A 23,013-nucleotide genomic window follows, 5' to 3' on the forward strand; every position below is an offset into this window, starting at 1 on the left:
GCACAGTTTGTTTCTTCAGCTGAATGTTTTTACTTTAAATAGTGTAAATTGATATTTCTAAGCCTGAGCAACTTTAAATTCATATTTATGCCAAAAACTATAAGTTGCAGTTTTACAGTGCAACATAACTCGACTCCAATATTGATCCAAAATCCGAAAGCTGCTGAATCTATTTATCAGCACCAGTATATGCCTGAACAACATAATTTTAAGCTTGCTGATTGGATGTTTCTCACTGCAGTTCTATCTTGTAGTTGTTTTTGAAAGTTGCTAAGATCACAGTTGTACACTTTTGACTTGACAAATTAACTGAGAGAATTTCATGTCCATCTAAGAAATAGAAATACTTCAACAGGCAATTGTCAAAACGTTGTTAATGCCAAAATTAGTAGGACCTTTACTTCAGGACCCTTGATCATTTCATACAATCCTCTGTATTTCACTACTCAATCAGGGACCATTCTACAGTGTATTGCTTTTCCTTGTGGTATTTTTATTACAAATTGCAACTAACTAACCAGCTAATTAACTAACTAACTATGTTCTCAACCAGGCTACAGCTCACTAATTTACTGTTTGATTAGATGGCACAGCAAGCAGGTAAGAAACTGCAAGTCAGTCAATCCAGGCAGTCGGAAATGACTTAGTAATTAGTGTTTGTGCGAATATGTGGGTGTGTGTTTGTGCTCATGAGCCTGCTCGTGTGTGTGTGTGTGTGTTTGCAGTGAGTCCTGTTGAGAGATAAATGAGTCTGGTTGACATTGTCTGGAACAGGTGGTGAAGTCAGCAGGGAAGACATACAGACAACTCTCATGCACACACACACACAGAGACACACACACACTCACACACCCAATTTGACTTCAATGCCGATTTTCTGGCTTGTTTGAGAGTGTAGCCGGTCTGATTGGATAAAGAAGGAAGAATAGGTTGTCTTTGAATAGACCCCATATTGAGTGGCTGATGTATTGATTACAGAGGCAGAGAACTCACATTAATCATTCACAGCATGTTTGATTGACTGATTTATTGTCTTTTTATGAACATTGCATGCTATTTATTAGCCTCCGTGTGAACCAGTGAGAGTGTTAAAGGAACAGTTCACCCTAGAATTATAACTCTCTGGATGTAAGTCCTCGTATTTGACTCGTATCTAAAAAAAGACTAATAATACAAATGAACTGATGAACTGTACTCACTGTATCTACTCTGTATATGTGTGTATTTCTAGGTGAGTGTGGTGCAGGACTCTGTGAACATCTCAGGCCAGAACACAATGAACATGGTGAAGGTTCCTGACTGCAGGCTGGCTGAGGAGCTCGGAGATTTGTGGGAAAACTCAAGATTCACTGACTGCTCCCTGTGTGTCGCTGGCCAGAAATTCCAGGCACACAAAGCCATCTTGGCAGGTGAGGATATGTTTTCATTCATCATCATTCACATCTTGAAAAGGAGACGATACAAGCTTAAAAATGAGGGTAGGACACAGCATATTCTGTATGTTTTAATATCTTGTTTGCAGCTCAAGTCTGCATGTTTAAAAAAAACAGTGTTCAGGAGCAGTAAACAGGCATAAGAAAGTTTTGTTGTCCTGTCTCAGTAAATTCAAAGGGATTTAAATGTGGACACTTCCAAGATGTTGCTTGCAACTGTCATGTTTTTCTGACAGTTACTCCCATACAGCATCATTACTGGAGCAGTAAAAACAGTAATAGAGATGTTTACTACAGCACTGTAGTGGTACAGTTGGAAACTAATTTGATTATGCTGTTAATTATTTTTATTTTGTAAAACCTCCCATTCCAATCTCCCAGAGCCCAAGATGAGATCTTGGAATTGCCTCTGTATCACTAACAGCCCATAAACCAAAAAAAGTGCAATTTACAAAGATATAAAACAGAAAGAAATCCTCCCATTTTGCTCAATAAATGACTGAAATGAATGTTGATGATTGGTGTTGGTGATAGTGATAATTAGTTGTAATTGGTGATAGTGAGTTTCTGCCAACTGTCAAATCAATTTATTGAGTGTGTGAAATAGTGAAATGACTAGTGTGCAATGAGTAATGAAAATATGTAAAGAAATGCAAAGGATAAAAAAGAGGAAAAAAATCTCAATATTCATGTGTGATACATGTAGGGAGGCTGTGAAACAGTTCAGTATATAAAAATGTAAATGTACGTATTTCACAGTTGTAAAGTAGATAATAACAGTGCTAATAGTTTTTGCACTATATCACTTCCAAACTAATATGTGGTGGAGTTTATTATTATTCATGGTGGGGTTTGTCATTATCATCCTGGGTTTCATTTCCTGAATTTTAGTTTCGGTCTAAATGCCGTTTCAGATGCTTTTCCACTGTGACAAGAATTAAATTCCAGGGGAAATACTTCATCAAATTTTTAATTTTAATGAATAATTTTGCTTGCCACAGGGATGGTTAAATTTGAATATATTGAATATCCATACAGGAATCAGTTATTGACACCTTCAGCACCTGTGTGTCTTCTTTGGCCCTCAGGAATCCATATTGATCGAACATGGTGACGTAGACACTCGAACAAACAAATGTGTTGCATTTTGGACAACTTGTTGCAGTTATTGACACTTATGACAGCCAACATCAGATAGTGAAAAGTTTGAGCAAACTGGTGAACTGTGTGTCTCTGTGGAGGAAAGGAGAGGCTGTTCATTATTGGATTTGTTGAAATGTGTGTGTGAGGAGCCATTTTAATTATGTGCTGCTGTGGTTTGGGGTCTTCCCCTCTCTCTGTCTCTCCTCTTTCTTTCTCTCTCCTTCTGTCTCTCTCTCTGCTCTGCTCTGCTTGGTGACGTCCCTCCTCCTCGTTATTCCCCCTCTCAGTTCGTTCCCGTGACAACTCTCCCGGCCTGTTAATCGCCGTGGAGACGGACAGAGAAGGATCAAACGAAGGAGGGAGAGCAACTCAAATTGGCTCCATATTGGCCATGTGATCTTTATACCACCCAGTCCCTCTCTCTCTCTTTCTGTCTCTTACTTTCTCTTTATCCCCCCTTATCTATCTCTCCTACCTTTTCTCAATATCCCTCCTTCCCCTTTCACTTTCATGTCCTGCTTTTTCATTCTTTCTTCCCCTCTGCCCTCCTCCTTCCTTCTCTGCCTCCTGTCTTGAGTTTTCTCCACATATCCTTCTGTTATTTGTCTTCGTGTCAGTCTTTACTTCTTTATCTATTTCTCCCTTCCCAAAATTTGCTCAGTTCCCTTTACTCCCCATCTCTATCTACTGCTCTCTTCGCTCGACTTTCTCTCTCCTCTCCCTCCTTTCATTTTCAGTGACCCTCTCCCTCTCTCACTCTCTCTGTATTCTCTCTCGTCAGCCCCTTCCCTTTGTTGCTGCAGTATGAGCTCACCAGTACTGAGCTGCATCGGACAGAGTTATTGTACATTTGTCCCCATAGTCATACCTGGGTGTTCAGGGCTAAGTTTGGTTTCAGTGCAAATATTTAGGAAACACTTTCTCTCCAAGCTAGCTTCGGGATCAAAGCATTAATGAATCACGACACAAACTTTTGCTGACTTTACGTGATATGTAAAGAAAGGATTGGTACCAACATCATGTCCCTGTTTCTGACATATGACTCTGTCTTACAAATGTTTGACATGCCATATAACTGTAACCTCTAACAGAAATGAACCAAGAACCCACAGGAAGTCTGGCTGTCAAAGACGACCACACTCCCTTTTTTCAGTTCTCTGTATTTTTTCTGAAAGCAAAATCTTCATCGCTGGTGAACTGTCTCACAAATCAACTGTCCCAAAAACCTAAGTTGTCTGGCCAGTTTCCCTCATCTCCCACATAACTAAACACTTTACCTCTTTAGAGAGAGCAGAGGAGAGGTTTGTAAAAGTTATTTTTAATGTTGATTACACTGATCCCCTAAACAAGCCTGATAGTTTAATAGTTAGTTTAACATCAACTCAAGTTTTGAGCCTCTACAACTTTCATCTTCTCAACTGCTAGCCTACCCCTGGACACTATCAAATATGTAATGTTACACAACCATGAAATAAAAAAACATTAGGACCTTTTTAACCTAAAAATATCTGGACTATTCAGCTTACCTGAAAACATTCAACACAAGTTAACTGTTCATATCCAGTGTTTTTGCTTTTCTTAAGTTCCTTAAAAGTACAATTTTGGAGCTTCAGTTTTTGCAGTTTTTCTTCTGTCCTAACCTCTGACCTTGAGCCACAGCACATCTTAAACTCCCTTCACACAACTGAATGATGTGAGACCTGATGTTAATTACTGTGTTGTTTATTTAGTTGAATGTTTTAGTTACTACTGCAGCAACAGTTGTTGACACTTTCACCACTACGGTCCATTGTTAACTTACTCATTCACTTAATGAGTCATGCCCACATTTTGCTTTTATTATCAATGTAATACTTATTTGTGGCTTGTGCAGAGCTGATGGATGACACCATGTTTCCAAATGAGTAATTAAATGGGTAGCTAGCTCTGCGGTTAATAACTCATTATCAAGTACTTAAATTAATTAGAATATCACTGACTTTGACACATACTTAATAATGTGTTAAACATTTTAAAAAATGCAATCACTAGTTAATTAAGCATTTATTAGGGAATAATAATGCAAAGTGTACGTGTGCACATCTTCAGAAAAAGTGAACCATATCAGAGGAAGACGACGCTAGTTGATGTGTGATTCTTAGTATAAGGCCAAGCTCTAACCTTTGTAGAGACACATTCTTCCTCTGCTGGTAAACAAGCGACTGATAATCGAGTTCAGCCTCAGCTCCTTCTGTGAGGTTCTGCCTCGGCCTGTGCCGAAACTAACCACTGTCACGGCCAGGATGATAGAGAGAAAATACACAGTACCGTTGCCTTAAGCAGAACTACAAAGACAAGATGTGGTGATTATTTTAAGCATGCAGAATTGTCACGCAGCAGTGATTTCAAGCAGCAGAAGTGGGACTGATTTATGTAGGGTGAAGCACTGAGGTTGGATCAGACACCTAGCACTGTCGGTCTGTGCTGGAGATTAAACATGACCTCTCCAGCTCGGGTCACGTCGGTGATAATAAGAAAGAAAACACACTGTGTTTAGCCTTCAAAGCAGTGCAGTGAGTTGTTGGCCACCTCGTCTTTGCAGTGATCAAAACACTAACGCTAGAATCTCTGTTATATCAGTGGCTCCAGAACTTTGGAGTCACTGTTCCTTATTTATTTAAACTGTGAATTTATCTGTGAATATTAAAAAAATTGTAAAATCTGCTTTATAAAATTGATAATATGAAATCTGAAAAATAATTGGATCATAGAAATACCATTTGCATTGCAAACACTGTTTAACTGTTGCATAATCAGCAGCTCTCTTGTGTTTTGTTTCCACTTTTGCTCCTCGTTTTCTGTAAATGGAATCATAGTCTGGGCTGTCCTTGCTTTAAGAGAACAGTTTTAGAGTTTGTAGGACAGCTGAATGAAATCATATCTGCTCATTTAAAAACTGTATGTATTGTTGATAAAAAAAGCCTATGTCTATGCTACCATGTTAGAATAGTCTTTGTTGAGTGGCAGCAGGTAACCATGTTATAAAAACAGGAAGGCAGACCTTAATTAAAGCATAATGTATCAAATAAGCTCCAGTCAAGTCAGTCTGTCAGCTTTAAATACTGGCTTAACACACCAGAGAGGTCGTCATGAATCTGTCAGCAGGAATGAGCTTCAGTTCAACTTTTTCCACACGATGCTTCTACTGCTGTCACTGCTGTCAATCATCCCTCTCACTCTGCACTGGCCCTGTGGCAGGCAGTTAACGGATATCAGAGACCTCGCCATGTATCAACATTACACACAATAACAAACCCCTCTCTCTGTCTTTTGTTTCTCTCTCTGTCTCAGCTCGCTCGCCGGTGTTCAGTGCCATGTTTGAGCACGAGATGGAGGAGAGTAAGAAGGTGAGTCGAGCTCTTGACTCTTGTTCCTGTTCCCTCAGTGGCGAGTTGAATGTCTAAATTCTAATCTTTCTCTCTGTTGCGTCAGGAGGTGCTCACCTCTCAAAAAAGTGTGTGCACATGTTCCTTCATTTCTTGTTGACTGCAACTCTATTATCCGGTGTCCTTAAAACCACTATGTGCAGAATTTTCATGTGATTACAGGGACTTTAAATTATTCTGAAGGTTGAAGGTGTCATTTATAGACAAAATGAAACAATACCACTGAGGATTAGTCCAGTCTGTGTATTGCTTTTTCCTCAGCCATCTCACTGTTTCCAGTATTAAATTATGGTGAGAGAAGGGAATTGGGCTGCATTGTTTTTTTACTATGGTGCCTTTTGTGGGGTGGTATATCAGAAAATATTTGTTTTTAATCATGATAATCACCCAAATATCTCTAATAAGGATTACTTAAGTTTTTTTTCTACCACAATTAACTTGTCAGTGCTCTCTCTCTTTTAAATGATGTCTAGCATATCTTTACCATTTCTGCACTGCATTGCTTATTATAGCCAGACCACACCAACATTTAAAACTGTGAAATCTTTGGACAAAATCTGTTAATCCAAATGGAATTGGAGCAGTCAGCAGATTTACTTGTAGGGTCGATGTAAATCAAATTCAACTTTTATTTAACTCTGACATGCAACTTTGTGTTTTTGAACTATAGCGAGCTGACTTGACAGTCCTGACCTTTGAATGAAGGGAGAGATAGAGAGTCCAAAATGGAGGAAGCAGTTGCAGCATATTAGTTGTGTTGCACCAGCCACTTTTATTTAACCTTTCCCTCTCTCTGGGCACAAACTGTTCCATGAAAAGAGGAACGGTTTGTAGACAGTCATGATTCAAGAGTTGATGGCACAAATACGTCTTTTGAATGAAATGTGTGAACTGGCTAAATGGCAGTTAGAAGGCTTGTTAGCTTGCCCCTTCAGTAACTTTATTGAGTGAAATGATGTACAATCCTGAGATTAAATGCCACGGGGGAGTAAACAGCCCAGCACATAAAATAGAAAATAGAGAACTCAGAGAGCTTTTGTGACTGACTAGTGTTAGCATATTCCCAGCTGCTTAGCCTGTTAGCAGTTAGCTAAGCAGCATTAATTTACTAACTAACCCCAGGAATACTCACTACATCACTAAATGTGTGGGGCAAAATATTTTGTGAAGACACAGAGAATTTCTGCCATGCCATTCCCTGATGTGCCTGAGCCTTTACTTACTAGCTGACATTCTGTATATATATGTATATATATATATTCTAACATATTTCTGATAAGCTAATATAGGTTGGCGTATTTATTGGATCAGAAAAAGTATTCTAAAAATAGCAAAACATTTAAGATTTTAAATGTACAAACTTAAATGTAAGTAAAAGCAGCCACATGATATTTTGTCTCCATGCAGTGGTTGATTTTCACTTTAGTGTAATAGAGAACTGGGTAGAGCACTATGCCAACCATTACATCCATTGTGTGCACTTTCATTGCTTTAATTGTTGTTAAATTTCTTAACCTTGGTGTCAAGTACTGTAGCATTAAAATAGTTTTATGGTAACTTAATTTTACAACACTCTTTAAGTTAAGTTTTAGTTGCCCTGAGTGCAGTTCATATTCTGGATGCATTAAATAGAGGTTTATCGTTGTGGCTGAGTGTATTTCATCAGTGTGTGCAGTGTGCACTTCATTGCTTTTCCTTATGTGTCTCTGTGATGTTTGCGTGTTTGTTATCGTGTGTGTGTGTGTGCACGTGTGTCATGCGGAGAGCCCTCGTGCCACAGTTGGTTGTGTTCATATGATAGGAGGTGGTGAGATTGAACCTTGGTGATTTAGCCGTCATGTCAGTGGAATATTGATGCCTGCACGACTCGAATGAGGAAATTATAAAGCACAGAGCCAGGAAATGCATCTTAATTGCTGTTTAAGTGGGCGTCTTCATCAGAAAAAGAGAGAGAGAGAGGGTGGGCCACGTCCCTATACGATTCAGAGAAAACAGATAGATGGGTTAACACTCCTCTGCAGCACTCTATAGAGAAGAGACAAATGAGCTCATAAAGAAACACTCTAATAGAAGACTGCTCTGTGAATAGAGGGGAGCTTCAGACACTGTAACTACAGGACTGTTGTCTATTTATGAGACACTGTTGAAAGCTTGCCTTCGCAGCACTGAGAGATGTCCTGTTAGTTTTTCTCATGTGACCTCCAATGTGGTTATGTGGTGCTATTTTCCCCTTTTTATTTCATTAACACTCCAACACACTTTGCTGTCAAAAATTTGCATAATAAGTCAAGATTGTGTACAGACTGTGAAAATAAGACAACACAGGCTGTGATGAAGAATATTATCTTTCACGCAAGAGTTTAATTTAGAAGCAAAATGTGGGTTACATGCAGATTCTGTGTGTGTATAATGGAGCGAGTAGAGGATTCATGTTATGTGTGCTCACATGCCTTCATATGTTTGTGTGTGTTTTGTGAATTTCTGTGCAAGGGCACTGTAGCAGACTCTGAAAGCTCTACCCAGCTGTTTTCAGACTCTCCCTCTGTTATTTCTCAGTGTGTTTATGTTGCTGTTGAATGGTCAGAGTTGACGCAAACATACTAAGCTGTTGGTACACCCAACCTGACCCTGCTGAAACGCCGCTGGTCACCGTGGTGATGATAAAGCACTGTTATAATTGGTTTACCGCTTTGTTCAGCCTCTCAGTGTGGAGGGAAAGGTTCAGGTTACCGTCACTGTGCCAGCGAGCGATAAGGCCTACTTCGCTGGCTGCAGGCACTGTCAAGGAAAGAATACTCAGGATTAATTTTCAGGAATCAGTTGAAAAGAATTAAATAAAAGTACTTGTAGTTTTGCTGAAACGTGTTCAGACTGTTCAGAGGATCCTTCTATTTTTTCTTTTCTTATTTGCCACTTGGAACTTGTTTTGTATCACCGCGTGGCTGACTGTCCCTGTGTGTGTGCTAAACAAGGTGAGTGAGTTTAATTCAGGTAGGTTTTGGGATATTCACATGAAATAAAAAAACACTCTGCTGCTGCGCGTGGTTTTGAAGGATTGTCAAAGCATCTGTCTTTTTCTTCTCTTGCCTTTTATTTTGTTAAACCCTCTGTGTATTCCTTCCTGTCCTCTCCTCCCGTTCAGAACCGTGTGGAGATAAATGACGTGGAGCCAGATGTCTTCAAAGAGATGATGTGCTTCATCTACACAGGCAAGGCCCCCAACCTGGACAAGATGGCTGATGACCTGCTGGCTGCAGCTGACAAGGTACAGAGAGAGAGTGTGTGTTGATGTGCGTGCACCTGTTACTGGGAACATTTGCACACAAGACAGTATGCATAATAATGTCCCCAAAAAGACACCTGAGAGACTCTTACTGCTCCTCCTCAAGTACAATCACATCCAAACATACTTTATAGTATACTTTATAGTATTTCATACTTTACAGGAAAATCTAAACCTACCCACTGTGGGAGGTATAAACATGCAATACAATACAATGAATCCTGTTCCTCATTGTTTGTACCCTGAACTGACCCTGAAAGCTGCCTGTAGAGCAGCTGTTTTTACATGCTGAGTAATACCTCTCATGACAAGTGAGCTAAACTTTATGTATAAAATTCCTGAAGTGTGCCTTTAATGTTGTCAGCTTGTCTTTGGCACTCCCTGCTTGAAGATCTGGTTATGTTTTTAAAATACTGGTATTTCTTCTCCCTACTCATATCCTTCCTTTTTTGAATGAAGAGTGCTTAATTGCAGTTTCAAATTAATGTTTTGTCTAATGAATATTTCAAGTTCACTGGCACAAAACAAGCTATGTCATAAACAGCCCAGCACAAGTCCTATTGAGTGTAACTTCATTCATATCAACTCCTTTACATCATTATTGTTGGTAAAATACTCTACTAAATTGAAAAATTGTGGTGATGTAAATTCCCCTGTAGTTCGCGCTGATCGCCTGCGACTCATCCTGAAGTGTGTATGAATATGAGAGAGGGTTAGCAATTTTGTAATCAGACTCAGTGGAAATAATTTTTTACCTCTCAAGTGATCCCCTTTTCCATCATCACTCCCCCTCAGTCTGCATAACTGTCACTTTTCCTTCTCTTGGCCATATATTTCCTTATTCAAGTTTAGGCCTTGTTGCCGCTGCAGTAGAGTAATTCTGTCTTTCTGTATCATTACACACTGTGACAACAGTTGTCAGTGGCATTGTTTAAGTAATTTAGTTTACCTGTTGTTTCCCCTCTCTTGCTCTCTCTGTCATTGGCAGTATGCACTGGAGAGGCTGAAGGTGATGTGTGAGGACGCTCTGTGCACCAGTCTGTCTGTGGAGAACGCCGCAGAGATCCTCATCCTCGCCGACCTGCACAGCGCTGACCAGCTCAGGACGCAGGCTGTGGACTTCATCAACTAGTGGGTTGCACGCCTGCGTTGAAATCATCCATCTCCAGAGCTATTTCCACACTTATGCAAACATTTTTTTTCATACACTCAGCTTTTCGTTAAAGGAAGTCATTAATTTCAGTGGGAGCAATTTTTGTCTCCCAAGGAAATTTAATTTAATCCCCAGATCAGACCATTTTGCTGCCATATCATATTGGGCCATTTAGCAATAAACCTCAACTGCTGATGTTAATCATGTTGCAGGCAGCCTGTTTAGGTAAGATGGGGCCTATTAGCATCAATGACTGCTATTTATGTCCATGGAGAAGTGATTGATCTGGTATTTGAATGCCCAGTTGAAACAAAAAGCTTTTTCACAGTCTCTACCTAAATTGCTCATCACCTTCCCTCTGTTTTCTGAATTGTCTGTCTCATAGCCAGACACATTTTACATCCCTTTGTTCATTCCTCTGTCCTCTCTTTGCAGCTTTTCTCCATCTCCTGGCGTTGTTCCCGAATGGGCTTCATCTCCCTCCCTCCCTCTGTTCACTCCCATCTTCATTCCTTTTCCTCCTTCTCCTTCCTATTCTCCCCTCTCTCCCTCTCCTGTTCTGTGCTTAAGAGCTTGTGTGTGCCTAAAGATGTTAAGTAATGCAGATTTCTGCCCCTAATCCCAGTCATTAATTGTGGTTATGGGCGTTATGACAGTTTAATTTGCGACAGCGTTGTTGTGGTGGTGGGAAAATTGGCCACGGGGGACTCCTGGCCAGCAAAGCATTATCAACCCTCCTCCTGCGGACACAATCGACAGCAACAAGAGCAACAAAACAAAAATCAATTTAGAGGACGAATATAGAAAACAGACGACACGGAGGAACCAATAATCCTCCCCCCAGTAGCACCTCAACCTCTTTCCAGACCAGTCTTTACAAGCAGCTTACAGTCATTTAGTTGAGACAATAGGAGTCCTCTTTATCCTACCTCTTTCTCATTTATTCATCCTCTCCAGGGATGTAGCAGAGAGTAAAGCCACCCGAACTCTCTTTATCCACTTTGTTTATAGAAAAGAGTTTGCCCACTTTTCTTAGCCTAACATGAATCTTTAGGCCTGAGTAAATTCATAGAATAAATCACAGTAAGTAGTGCAAATGTGACATGAGTAATTGAAGCAAGGGTCTTTTAAGGCAGGAAAAAAAAACTTGCTTTTCTTAAAGTAGTGTTTTTTGATAATAGTGGTGGTTTGCTTCATTACTGCTGCTGACTGGAGGTCATAGTTTGGCTTCTTTTTAATTTACCTTCACATCACTGTTCCTCACCCTCCCTCGGTCCCCTCCTGTCCCTCTCTCTGCACTTTCATTACTTTCCCTCACCTCCCTTGTTTTTTATTTATTTATTTATTTGTCACTGCTGTCGTCTTCTTCTCTCCTCCCTTGATCCACCCCTCCTCCTTCCTCTCCTGCTGTGGCTGCTCTCCTCGTGCCCTTTCGCTGGCCTGTTGCCTCAGCCTCAGCACACTGGCCATTACTGTAAGCAGGGGTTCACTTCCTCCACAGAGAGTAGGGTCAGAGGTTGGCTGGAGGTCTGGAGCTGCTGTGTGGACAGCATATGACCACAAACACACACACATATAAACAAACCAGAGTGCCAAGACTGGACGTGCCAAGACATAAACACACACACACACACTGTTGCTTATTTACACACAATGTAACGTGAAAAATGTCATTAAAGGCCACACAGTGGTGTGCGTGATAGTGCAGCCCAGCACCCTGAGGCTGTCAGGAGGGTCAGGACTGCCACAGGGTCTGTTGGTGGAAATGCACATCTGTGGGAGATGATGACCACGAGTAAAACTCATCAGCAATTAATTACAAGATTTACATTACACTTCTTGGGGCTTTCTGGCTTCCATTAGTTCATTATTGCTGAAGCTCACACAACCACAGGGGATCCATATAGTTATATATCTAAAAAATATTATTCACTTAAAATTAGGGATCAGTAACTAGTAGTGTTTGTGTAGTTTCTCAACAATAATCAGTCCTATGATTTCTGTCCTTACATGACCTTTGAAACAGAAATGCCCAGTGTTTGAATAATCTTAACCAGCGAGGTAATCAGTAACTATAGCTATGTAACTATAATATTTTCCCCTCAGTTGCAATACTTGAGTAAAAGTACTTAATTACTTTTCACTTTAGTCAATATGTGGTGAACAGAAAAAAACTCTTAATGTAAGTTAATAGTCCAGATTAGTAATCAATATAAATAAATAAAGTATATGTTTACTCTAAAGCATGGTACCCAACCTGGAGCTGTATTTAACAATATAGTTGAGATGAAAAAACTGCTACACAAAACTATGTTTATTTTTTTCTCTTCTTTTCTCACATTTTTTTCTCCAATTGTGTGAAATGCTGTGGAGGTTTACCTCCTCTGAACTCTAAAAAACTATTAAAAGGAAACGACGTGTGAAGGGAACATCATTTTTTGGTTGGAGTCTTCACATCTCATCGTTGTATGTAAGGGTCAGGTTGTGTGATGAGGAGTTACAAGTAGGCATTGACTATAAAGGGTCAGAAGTCAAAAAGGTTGGGAATTAATGCTGAAGAGATGGTATGATATGACATGAATCTGAAAACTGTGACTCAACAGGCTTTTTCATCACATGCCCACATATTTATGATCTTTGAATTTTGCATTTTTATTTGTGTGATGTTTTTTTTCTCAGAAATGACCTTTAGGGTTAAACATTTAAAAATATAAAGTAAATAACAGCCCTGCCAGCTGGTATGACAAATCCTTAATGTCTCAGAGCTGCACTCCACACAGATGGAGTCATATAATCCCAAACTCTTGAGAAACTGATTTATTTGTGCACTTATTTTATGTGCTTGTCCATTTAGTTTTCTTTGAACATTTTCTCACTTTCTTCTACTTTGTATCTCCTCTCGTTGCTGTTTTTCTCACAGTCACGCAGCTGATGTGATGGAGACATCGGGCTGGAAGTCCATGGTGATCTCTCATCCACACCTGGTAGCAGAGGCCTATCACTCCCTGGCCTCGGCCCAGTGCCCCTTCCTGGGTCCCCCGAGGAAACGCCTCAAACAGTCCTAGTGGTCCAGAGAGAGGTTCTTCAGTCCTAACCCTGCTGTGTCCTCCTGTACCAGCGACCTCACTGCTCCTCCCTCCCAGTCCTCCTCTTGCTCCTACAGCATCCCGAGACGCCCAAGACTGATACCCAAGACTTGGCTAGATATGGCTAGGGGAGCTACTCAGCTGGGCAGAACAGAGACTGATGCCACAGAGGAGGTACTACACATCTCTGTAGGTGGGGAAGGGGTCAATTCTATAAGGTCTGAACCTGGATATTTATGGATTGCAAGCTCAATGCCTCACGTATTCCATATATCCTTCACCTATGATATTGGAAAGCTAGAACCTTGATCTGTGAGTCAGTCACGTAAAGAAATGATCTTCTGGCTTTGAACAGAAAAGTCATTTTTGAGTCCCTGTAAATACAATTTCATGGCATATTGTCTTGTACAGTGTCTTGAGTGTTAAAGCCCAAACTGTGCTTGTAAAAAGACAAGTGAAGAGGATCAACCAACCAGAAAGTGACCGACTGTCATGTTTGTACAATGTGCTGTTTTCTCTAGAACATAAAAACATTTTGAATGAAAGAAGACAAATGTGAACATGTTTTAATGTTCGCTCTGTAGCCTACGTCTTAAACTGGGCAGACACTGAATGGATTAAGCCTGAATTTAAACCTGAATTGATGCCTCAGGCTAATTTAAGAATCTGGCAGAATTTCTGTCACGTCATCTGTTGTTTGACATGCAGTTTGAGGCCGGTCACGACGCCTGATTAATGCCCTGAACAATCAATGATCTGTCTCTTTTGGGCGATCGGTTGGTCTTCTGGCAGGTCAGAAATTTTGGTCTGCTCTCTTCCATAGTCCAATTTCCTGCCATCAAAAGAGCTGTTACAAGCTGCAATGGGCTTTTTTTTAATGTTGTTGGAGTAGTTTTACATGTTGTGGCTAAAACTGCAGTCTAGACTGAGACTGTGCCGTCAAACTGAACTTCTCTGCGGAACAGACAGACCATTTTGTCTGCATCTTTCAGCCATCTTACTCTGCGTTCATAGTGCAACAGCACAAAGTAACGCTGGCTGTCTCTCTTTTCGCCAACCTTGTTGAGGATGCATTCGTCTTCTTTGAAGACCTCACTGGACAAAGCAGGGTCCCATGCTTTTGTTTAGTGTGACCTCCATGTTATGACCAGTCAATGGTCTGCACAGTGTGAGTATAAAAGTCGCGGGTTCTGGCCAGGCAAAAAGACCGATTAAAAAATGTCAACACAGTGTCTGCCCGGCTTTAAGGAACATATTATTGAAACTCATCATGGACAAAAATAAACTTTTTATTCACCTTTTAAACACAGTACATTCCTGATGACTGAAACAATGTTTTGGCCTCTGAACCTGTAAAATACAGATATTTTGAACTTCTCTGACATGGCGTGTCTTTTTCATCCCTGATATCTTCATTATTTCTCATTATGCAGTTTGGTCAGTTACTGACTCATTAATGCACGGCCTCTTTCAACTTGCTGCCAGATCAGTGTGTGTGAATAACACATTTCAGTTCCAAGCTTAGTCTTGTCGTGATCAAAGTTCAATCCCCGGTGCATGTGCTGCTCCCTTGTCTGATCACAAGGGCTCCTATCCAGCTGTGCAGTATGTAGGCTCATCTCTCACTCATGGTCACAGGCCTGTTTGACTTGGTCTCTGTGGACTTGCTTAGAGAACATATAGGTTGTAATCACTTCTGAGAGAGTTGGACCTTTCTCTTGAACAGTATTTTAACTGGGATTTTTCTGTGTTGACCAAAGTCGAGGCCCAGCGGGCTTTAAGGAAGCTCATTCCTGAGCCCTGAAAATCGCTTCTCATCAAACAGTCAGCCTTGAACACCAATCCTGGCATTGTCCCCACGTTCATCAAATGGAAGGAAGGCCATTATTATACAGAGAGCACACTGTAGCTTCATGATGGAGCACATACAGTAGTAGCAGAATGTATGGTTCAGTTATATTATTCATATTTACTGAGCGGAATCATATTCTGAAGACATGGTGGTAGAGGTGTGTTTGACAAATTCAATTTCAATGCAAAAGAACATCACTTTTTAAAATATATATTTATCAGAGAGTCAATAGATGACAGGAAATTAGTAGCCAGACTTGAACTTGGCACTTTAGGATTCATGTTGCAATTCATTGTCATTGTAGAAAAAGAATATAGTTACTGCAATAGTGATTTCAGTCAGCCCAGCCCTACATTTATTAGCTGACTTGTTAATTGCAAATCATTTATCATCAGACAGACTGAAAAATACTGTTTGAATAAAAATCAATTATCTTATGATAAACTTTGATAGGACGGTTATGTTTTGGGGTTTTTTGTGTTCAGGACTGCACATATTTGATTGCTGTATCAACATTACTAATAAAAAAATTAAGAGTTTATACAAAAAGTAATTCATGGGACTTTATAATCAAGCTGATCTGAGATTTGCTTAAATGTATTTATTGTATTTTGTCCACACTGTCACTGTACTGCTATGTGTTGTGTGTGTGTTTTAATGAACTGCCAGATGGGCCAAAGACAATTATGCATCTTGATGGACAATAAAGTTGTATTCCTCAGTGCTCCCTAAAATATGATCACATTATAGTGCTGGGCAATATGACTGAAATCACTGTAACACATGCTATTTTTCAATAAGCATATTTATTTTCATAATATGGCTGATAAAATGGATTTTCTTTGAATCATTCATTTGGAGAATAGAATTGTGTAAAATGATTTCCCACTGAGCTACATATATAGAGGACTATAGAATCAAATGAAGAGGAGCAGAGGAGGGCTCGATAGCTTATTTTTTAGAATGCGTGATAACCCTCAAATAAGCCTCCCAGCCAATATTTCTAAGTTTGAGAATTTCCCGGTAAAGGTCAAGGTGTGTGCATGTGCGTCTGACTGAAAGAATGTGTGAACATGGCAGACATATGGTGCTCTCTGAGTGGGCATGCATGTCAGCAGAATGTGCTTTTTTAGGAATGTCCCTGAGATAGGAAGCGGCTTTGTTAACTGGAGTCGGGGCTGCCAGTGTGACCCTCGTCATTTGAGCTGGAATTCGAGGCTTCGGGGTGTGATATTTTTTGCTAGCTTTGATAGTCAGCTTGTGAAGCAGCTTGCAGCCAACCTCCTGTATCTTTGTAAAGATGTGTATGTGTGTGTTTGTGTTTGTGTGTCTCCACTGGCCTTAGATGAGACAGTCAGGGGGAGATAGATGGAGCCATGCATGTGGGGAGGCGTACTCAGTTGTTATGCATGCTGTATGAGTCTGTCACTCCCTCCCTCCTCCTTGCTCTTCCTCTCATGCCTCCGCCTTGCCTCTCCATCATTCACTCCTCCTTTTATGGGAGAAAGGAGAAGGAGGTGTGGCAGGTCAATGCTGTGAAAGCCTGTGACAAGCTCTGCGTCTGTGTCAGCCCACCATCACTAAAGAGGACAAAGAGCTGGCCAGAGATTGATGCTTGCTGGTCTGCACTGCCCAGCAGGAGGAGGAGGAGACGGAGGAGGGGAACAGCACTGAGGAGAGGGGGGGGGGGTTCGAGTTCAGGGGCTTGAAATTTAAACCTCAACTATTTTGATGTCAGCGCCACCCACCAACTCAAGCATCTCTGTGAATATAAATATGGCAATTTCTCTTGAACTCTTATTATAACCTTTTTATGTCCTAAGGAAACTCACCAACACTATGACCATTAGCTTATTTTTCAATACACTATACTCACTGTGAAAACTTAATATTTTGAGTTGACAATCAAACTGTAGGTTTGCCAATGCTATGCTTGTTTTTTTCTAAATCATTACTAATGTTACAGAAATCAAGCTGAGGAAAGTTTGTCCAACCCCCTTCTCCAGTTTCACAGGGTATTTAGATTAGATGACATTTAGATGATCAGGTTACAGGAGAAAGCAGATCGTAATGTCATTACTGAAGCGCTTGAAGCATATCTTTCTGATGAGGCAAAATATATAGTATTAAAAACGTGTGGCCACTATATAATATATATATTTTCACCATAGGAAACTGTTATCGTGAACCTGTTAGCAAATGGTTACCTGTTTATACATCAAGCTAACACAGAGCAACATTAGCATTCATTTAGAATCATGTTTGTGTTTAAGTCTGATATTCTCCTATTAGTTATGTTTTCACTGGCTAGTTGTTAACTTTGCGTGTCCGCTATTTGGTGCTGGACAGGTAGTGTACATTGGCTTTATAGGAGCTTTTTCACTGAAAACTGCTGCCTGCTGAAAAAAGGCTATGAGAGTACTGAGACAGAAACAAAGCAGTAAAGTTGCCGGCCATAAAAACAAAACTGCAAAGCTGGGCCAGTTTCCACCAACACATGGTTATATGATCCGTTTTTAATATAAAGTACTGATTCAGCAGCTTTAAATTTCATTAGATTAAATGTGTCTTCACATCTAATGAAGCATACATTTAAAAAAAATTAATGATTAATAATTAATTTACTAATCAGAAAAAAAATTATTTGGACTGGTAACCTCCTCCAGCATAAACTACTTTATCATGAGGACATCTTTAATGGACAGTTTGACCATTTATCTGCTGGAAAAAGCTGAAAAGCATTTGGTCCAGCTTCTCTTTATTGACAACTTGCTAATATTTATAAACTCAGACTTGATGGATGACTGTACTGGAAGAAGCCCTTATTAATTTCTTTCATTTTGAATCATTAAAAGTGAGAAACCCACTGGTAACATTAATAAAGCCATTAGTTACAACTTATAAACCCTTTATGGACTGTGCCTAATGAAAAAAGTGGTACCCAGCCATCATGTGGAGCCACTACCACAGTCACAGTGCTGCTGAATGCAGCATAAGCATATTAAAACCTCAGTGAGGAGATATTTGACCATATATCCCTCATGATATCCAAAGTAATCCACTCAGATGGTATCATCTATGACAGGTGAGGGGAGCTCAGGCCTTGGGGCAGAAAAATGGAAGGATGAAGTGACAGGGGTAATGGATGGATAGAGGGATGAAGAGTGATTGGGTGTCATACAGGTGGGATAGGGCCAGACAGATAGTGAATGAAGGAGCGATGGAGGATGGATGGCCGGAGCACCTCAGACATTGACAGCGTTGAGAGATTTGTCTTCTTTGTACTCCATTTGTCTTGTTTCTCCTTCTCCACTGTGTCCGAGCGAGTTAAATCTCATAAAATTATTTACTCTGACAAAGCAGCGGGAGTAGTGGTGGTGGCGGCGGTGGTTTCGCCGTGGAACTGTACCTGCTCTGCTCGGCAATGTTTGGCTTTGCCGTTTCAGGAGAAGCCTCCATTCTGAGAGGATTGTCTTAAAGATTAAGGGACGTGCACAAACAAACTGCAATTCACAATTAACTGTTTGCTAATAACGCCGGATGTAGAAATTAGAGGAGAAAAAGAACCAGACATGGGAGCTGAGTCATGCACATACACACACAGAGAGACACAATTACGCACATGTATATGAGCTGCTAATTGCTTTGTGTGCACCAATCTGTCCTGTGAATGTGCCGGTGCAATATTGCAGTGCTGTGGGTGTTTGCCCGGCTCATAACCGCAGACCAATGTGGCGGAGACAAGCTCATATATTAAGATAACCCCGAAACGGAATGGAATTGTATTTCCCCGGCGGTTCAAACGACTTCTGTGGTTGTAAACTGATAGTGGATGAGATTTGGCTTTAATGAAGCAAGACTTATTGTGCACAGTGCAACAGAGGAAGGTGCATGGGTGTATGTGTTTCATTATCCAAGTGCGTGTTTGAATGTGCATGTGTGTGCGCGTGCCCATTTTTTTCCTTAACAAGGAGCGCTGTTATCTGCAGCCGCATGTTTGCTCACGCTCTCACGGTGGATGTTATTGTATCACTATTTTTCTTGCTCTGAGGTTGGAGTGTGTCTGAGGGCCGTGATTTATTTTGCCTGAAATAATCAAGTGAAAGGTTTTTATTTTGTACTCGTCCCTGGTGTAATCTTTCTCAAGGTTGTGTGTGTTTGTGTATGTGTGTACGTGTGTATATGCACAGGCTGTAAGAGTGTCATCTTCATCTGTTTATTAGAACGTTCCCTACCGGCCCGGCTGTAATGAGACCTGTGGAGCCAAGGAGTGATGGAGTTGAACTCATCAGGACAACACTCGTCGCAACAGAGAGAAAGAGAGAGAGAGAGGTAGTGGGGAAGGGTGGAAATTAAAGAGGGATGTTGGATGATGTAAAAAAAGACTAAGGCCACATTTAATGTGATTATTGTTGTCTAAACTCTATTCATTTTTTCTGATCAGGGATTTTAAGATGGTTTCTTTCAAATTTTCCTCTTCTAAAAGCCAACTCCTGTACTTCAGCAATGGGCTGAAATTCCATCTGGAATTATTAGCTCAGTTACTAAGTAGCAGGAGAAATATTTTACTACTCCCCTCCCTCTGGAGTATTAATCCTGTCCAAATAGGACTGAAGATATATAATGGAAGAAGAGATGAATGAAAAATAAATGGGGGCCTCAGCCTATTCCAGTATGCATTAGGCCAGAGGAAAGGAAGAAGTAAAGGAGAGTAGAGCTTTTATGTCCCCGAGGCAGAATTTGGTTTACAGACAGTAGTCAAATGAACAGTAAATGTAAAAACACAGTAATAGACAAAACGACACAATAGATGCTAACAAGACTGAGTCTGCAGCCATGCTACCAGCTCTGTGAGGTTTATTTAGGCAGACCTGCTGGCATCACTAGATGAACTGTCTGAGTTATTTGGATTTATTGTCTGGGCACCATGGATATCTGTAAATTTCACACCAATCCATTCAATACTTATTGAATTATTTCAGCCTCAACCAAAGTGACAGATCAACCTAAGGCTACAACACAATCGCACACATCTACAGAGAGAACTTGGATAAACCCCTTCAGTGTAATGCAGTCCGATCCAGCAGCACCACCACTAACTACTGTATGGACTCAGATATTACTCAAGGTCCAGTCAGCTCCTCTGTGATGAAGAGTCAACAAAAGTTTTACATTACACGTGGGATGTTTTGCAGGGCTGTTGTACTGGATTGCATTAGATTGTAAAGGTGAAGCTAATAAACTTAAAAAAAAAACAGTGTAAAACTAATATATAGCAAACTGATAGAGCCTCAGTCCAGGTTAACATTTTCAGTGGCAGAAGTTGAAATTGCTGTGCACATAATAAAAGAAAAACAATGGCTGAAGAGTTAAAACTACAGTGCTCAGGTGAAAAAGTGAAAAGAAAAAAACAATAGTGTATAAATCTTATAAATGAGATACCCTGTGAGGCAGGATTGGGTGTGGAGTAGGAGGGAGAATGAGGAGAGAAGCACTTAAGGACATCACAGGAAAAGGGGAAACAGGGTTGTCTTATGAGCACTGTGGTCCATTTGTTACCTGTGCATGGGTAAATGAAAGCCCTCTCTTAGCCTCGTTAAGCATGATGCACTGCCTCAGCCATCGGCACGGCGCTGATTAAAATTCGCCCTCCGGAGTTTGGGGGAGCGGCTAGCTGAGGCTGCACTCCTGTGCTCCAAAAGCAAATGGGCCGAAAGGTCATGGCTCAGCGACCCTCACAGCCATGCCTTATTTATTTAGCCTTTTACCTCGCCTGCCACTGGGACGGGGGGAGGGGAAGAGATCTTTATTTAAGCTCATGCTCATAGACTGGCAATATACTACACACACAACAATATGAACTGTTATCCTGCCGATCCTAAATGATCAATACTTAACTAGATGTCTGGTAGAAACCTGCAAACTCAGTGTTTTAGTTCGATGTGAGTCCACAAATGCAGATATGTTTATTATAAAAAGGAATATTATACATGGATTTAGTGGAGAGTCTGAGGACGTTTTAACAGTTTGGACGATTGGAGAACAATGTTTGGAGCCATGCTCATGGTGCGGCTATAGGGAAGGCAAAATTGGTCTGTTGGTCCACCACTTAAATCCAGACTGAAATATCTCAGCAGTTATTGAATGAGCTGCCAGGGGACAAATCCTAATGATTTTGGAAATTCCCCCAACTTTTCCTACAGGTCAAAGTTTTAACTTATGTGAAATATATAAACATCTACAAGATAGATTGGCACAAAATTTGGTACAGATATTCAAGTTCCTCAGAGGATGATTCATAATGACTTTGGTCATCCCATGAATTCACCTTTGTTTACAAGAGGTCAAATCATCGGGGGAAAATTGTCCAATACTGTCCAGTACTTTGGTTTATCTATCCTAACAGACTCCAGAGTCTCCTTATATTAACAATGGATCAAATTAATCCAATGTGTAATGTGAGGGAGGTCATACATACTGACAAACCCATGGAGAATTGTCACCAACTCTCAGTCGTCCTCTGAAGTGTCTTTCAGCTCACTGTTTTGGGTTTTTGGCCACAAACTCCTCTCTCATCAGGTCCAGTTCTAACTGCAGGTCTGGTGAAAACCTGCAGCATCATAAACCTTATCAAATGATAAATATGCCTTATTTGGTTCGCTATGTCTCGCTGACATGATGTCTGTTTGTGTGATTTGTGCTGCAAAATTGTTCTGCAGTTTGGATGGACTTTGTGTAAAATCTAAACCAAAAATAAAACTTACCTGGGTACAAACTTAAGTATGTCGACCAAGTGTAAAAAATGTCCTCAGTGTCCCAGGATCTAAATGTTCGTCCAGATGATGTTCCATCCTGCCAAGAACAAAATTCACAAGGAAGCAAGCTTGCAACTTTTTGGATGAATCGGTGTTGGCTTCCAAAAACCCACATCATCACTCACCCACAGCAGACCTGATAAACTCAGCTCACACTGTGTAAAGAGTGTCTCCTACCTGAAGGAAGTAAAGCTGAGAGAGACAGCAGACATACACTTTTAATCTCTTCCCTGTTTCATCTCTTCTCATCGTCTCCCTCTCTGTCTGTTTGGGTTTGTTGCATCAAAGTCTTTGATAGGTACAAACACCAACTGTATAATTACTCTGAACATTTTGGGAGGCTCTTGGAAAAAGGCGAAGAGGAGGTTTCAGTCATTTGTTGCTAAGAATTTACAGAAAGATGTGTGTTTGTGTTGTAGGAGAGGGTGCACTTTAAACTCCATAAGGCTGGGCTTCTTTGTAAAATTACACTTGTCTACTCAGTTTGCAACATACTGCATAGATATACTGGCACACTGGGGGGTCACATAAAATTGTGGTGTTGGGTATGGTCATGGTAGGAAAATCTCTCCAATTGGTGGTAAGATCAAATGCCCATAGTACTGTTTGTGCAATCTGAGCTATTTTGTGGTGGTTTTAATTGATCATAGCACTTTAACTGCTTTCCTTCAGCCTGCCTTGTTTTACTTCTTCTTAAATTAGCAATTTTCTTCATTTTCCAGACTTCTCTCTGACAACCAGAGAGCACAGGATAGACTTGTTTTATTCAGCTGGGTGGTTGTAGCCGCAAGCAGAAAGAGTAACAGAGATTCAGCCGCAAGAG

At 40.6% G+C, this 23,013-nt stretch overlaps 1 protein-coding gene across 3 annotated transcripts in view; it reads left to right on the forward strand.

The window, feature by feature from the left end:
* spop (speckle type BTB/POZ protein) overlaps positions 1 to 22,169 on the forward strand; it is an 84,951-nt gene extending 62,782 nt beyond the window's left edge. The window contains exons 7-12 of one of the 3 annotated variants that reach the window (XR_001960518.2): positions 1,232 to 1,409; positions 5,907 to 5,962; positions 9,144 to 9,266; positions 10,273 to 10,415; positions 13,358 to 13,697; positions 19,599 to 22,169. Coding sequence is in view for 2 of the 3 variants with exons in the window: in XM_018672226.2 (XP_018527742.1) it covers positions 1,232 to 1,409; positions 5,907 to 5,962; positions 9,144 to 9,266; positions 10,273 to 10,415; positions 10,873 to 11,056 (684 nt within the window). In the remaining variant the exon portion in view is untranslated. Of the gene's footprint in view, positions 1 to 1,231; positions 1,410 to 5,906; positions 5,963 to 9,143; positions 9,267 to 10,272; positions 10,416 to 10,872; positions 13,338 to 13,357; positions 14,906 to 19,598 lie in introns of those variants that run through there. The other 2 variants (XM_018672227.2, XM_018672226.2) reach the window with 2 other exon arrangements.
* Positions 22,170 to 23,013: the final 844 nt, after the last annotated feature.

The sequence above is a fragment of the Lates calcarifer genome, linkage group LG11, assembly GCF_001640805.2.
Source record: "Lates calcarifer isolate ASB-BC8 linkage group LG11, TLL_Latcal_v3, whole genome shotgun sequence".
Taxonomy (NCBI): Eukaryota; Metazoa; Chordata; class Actinopteri; family Centropomidae; genus Lates; species Lates calcarifer.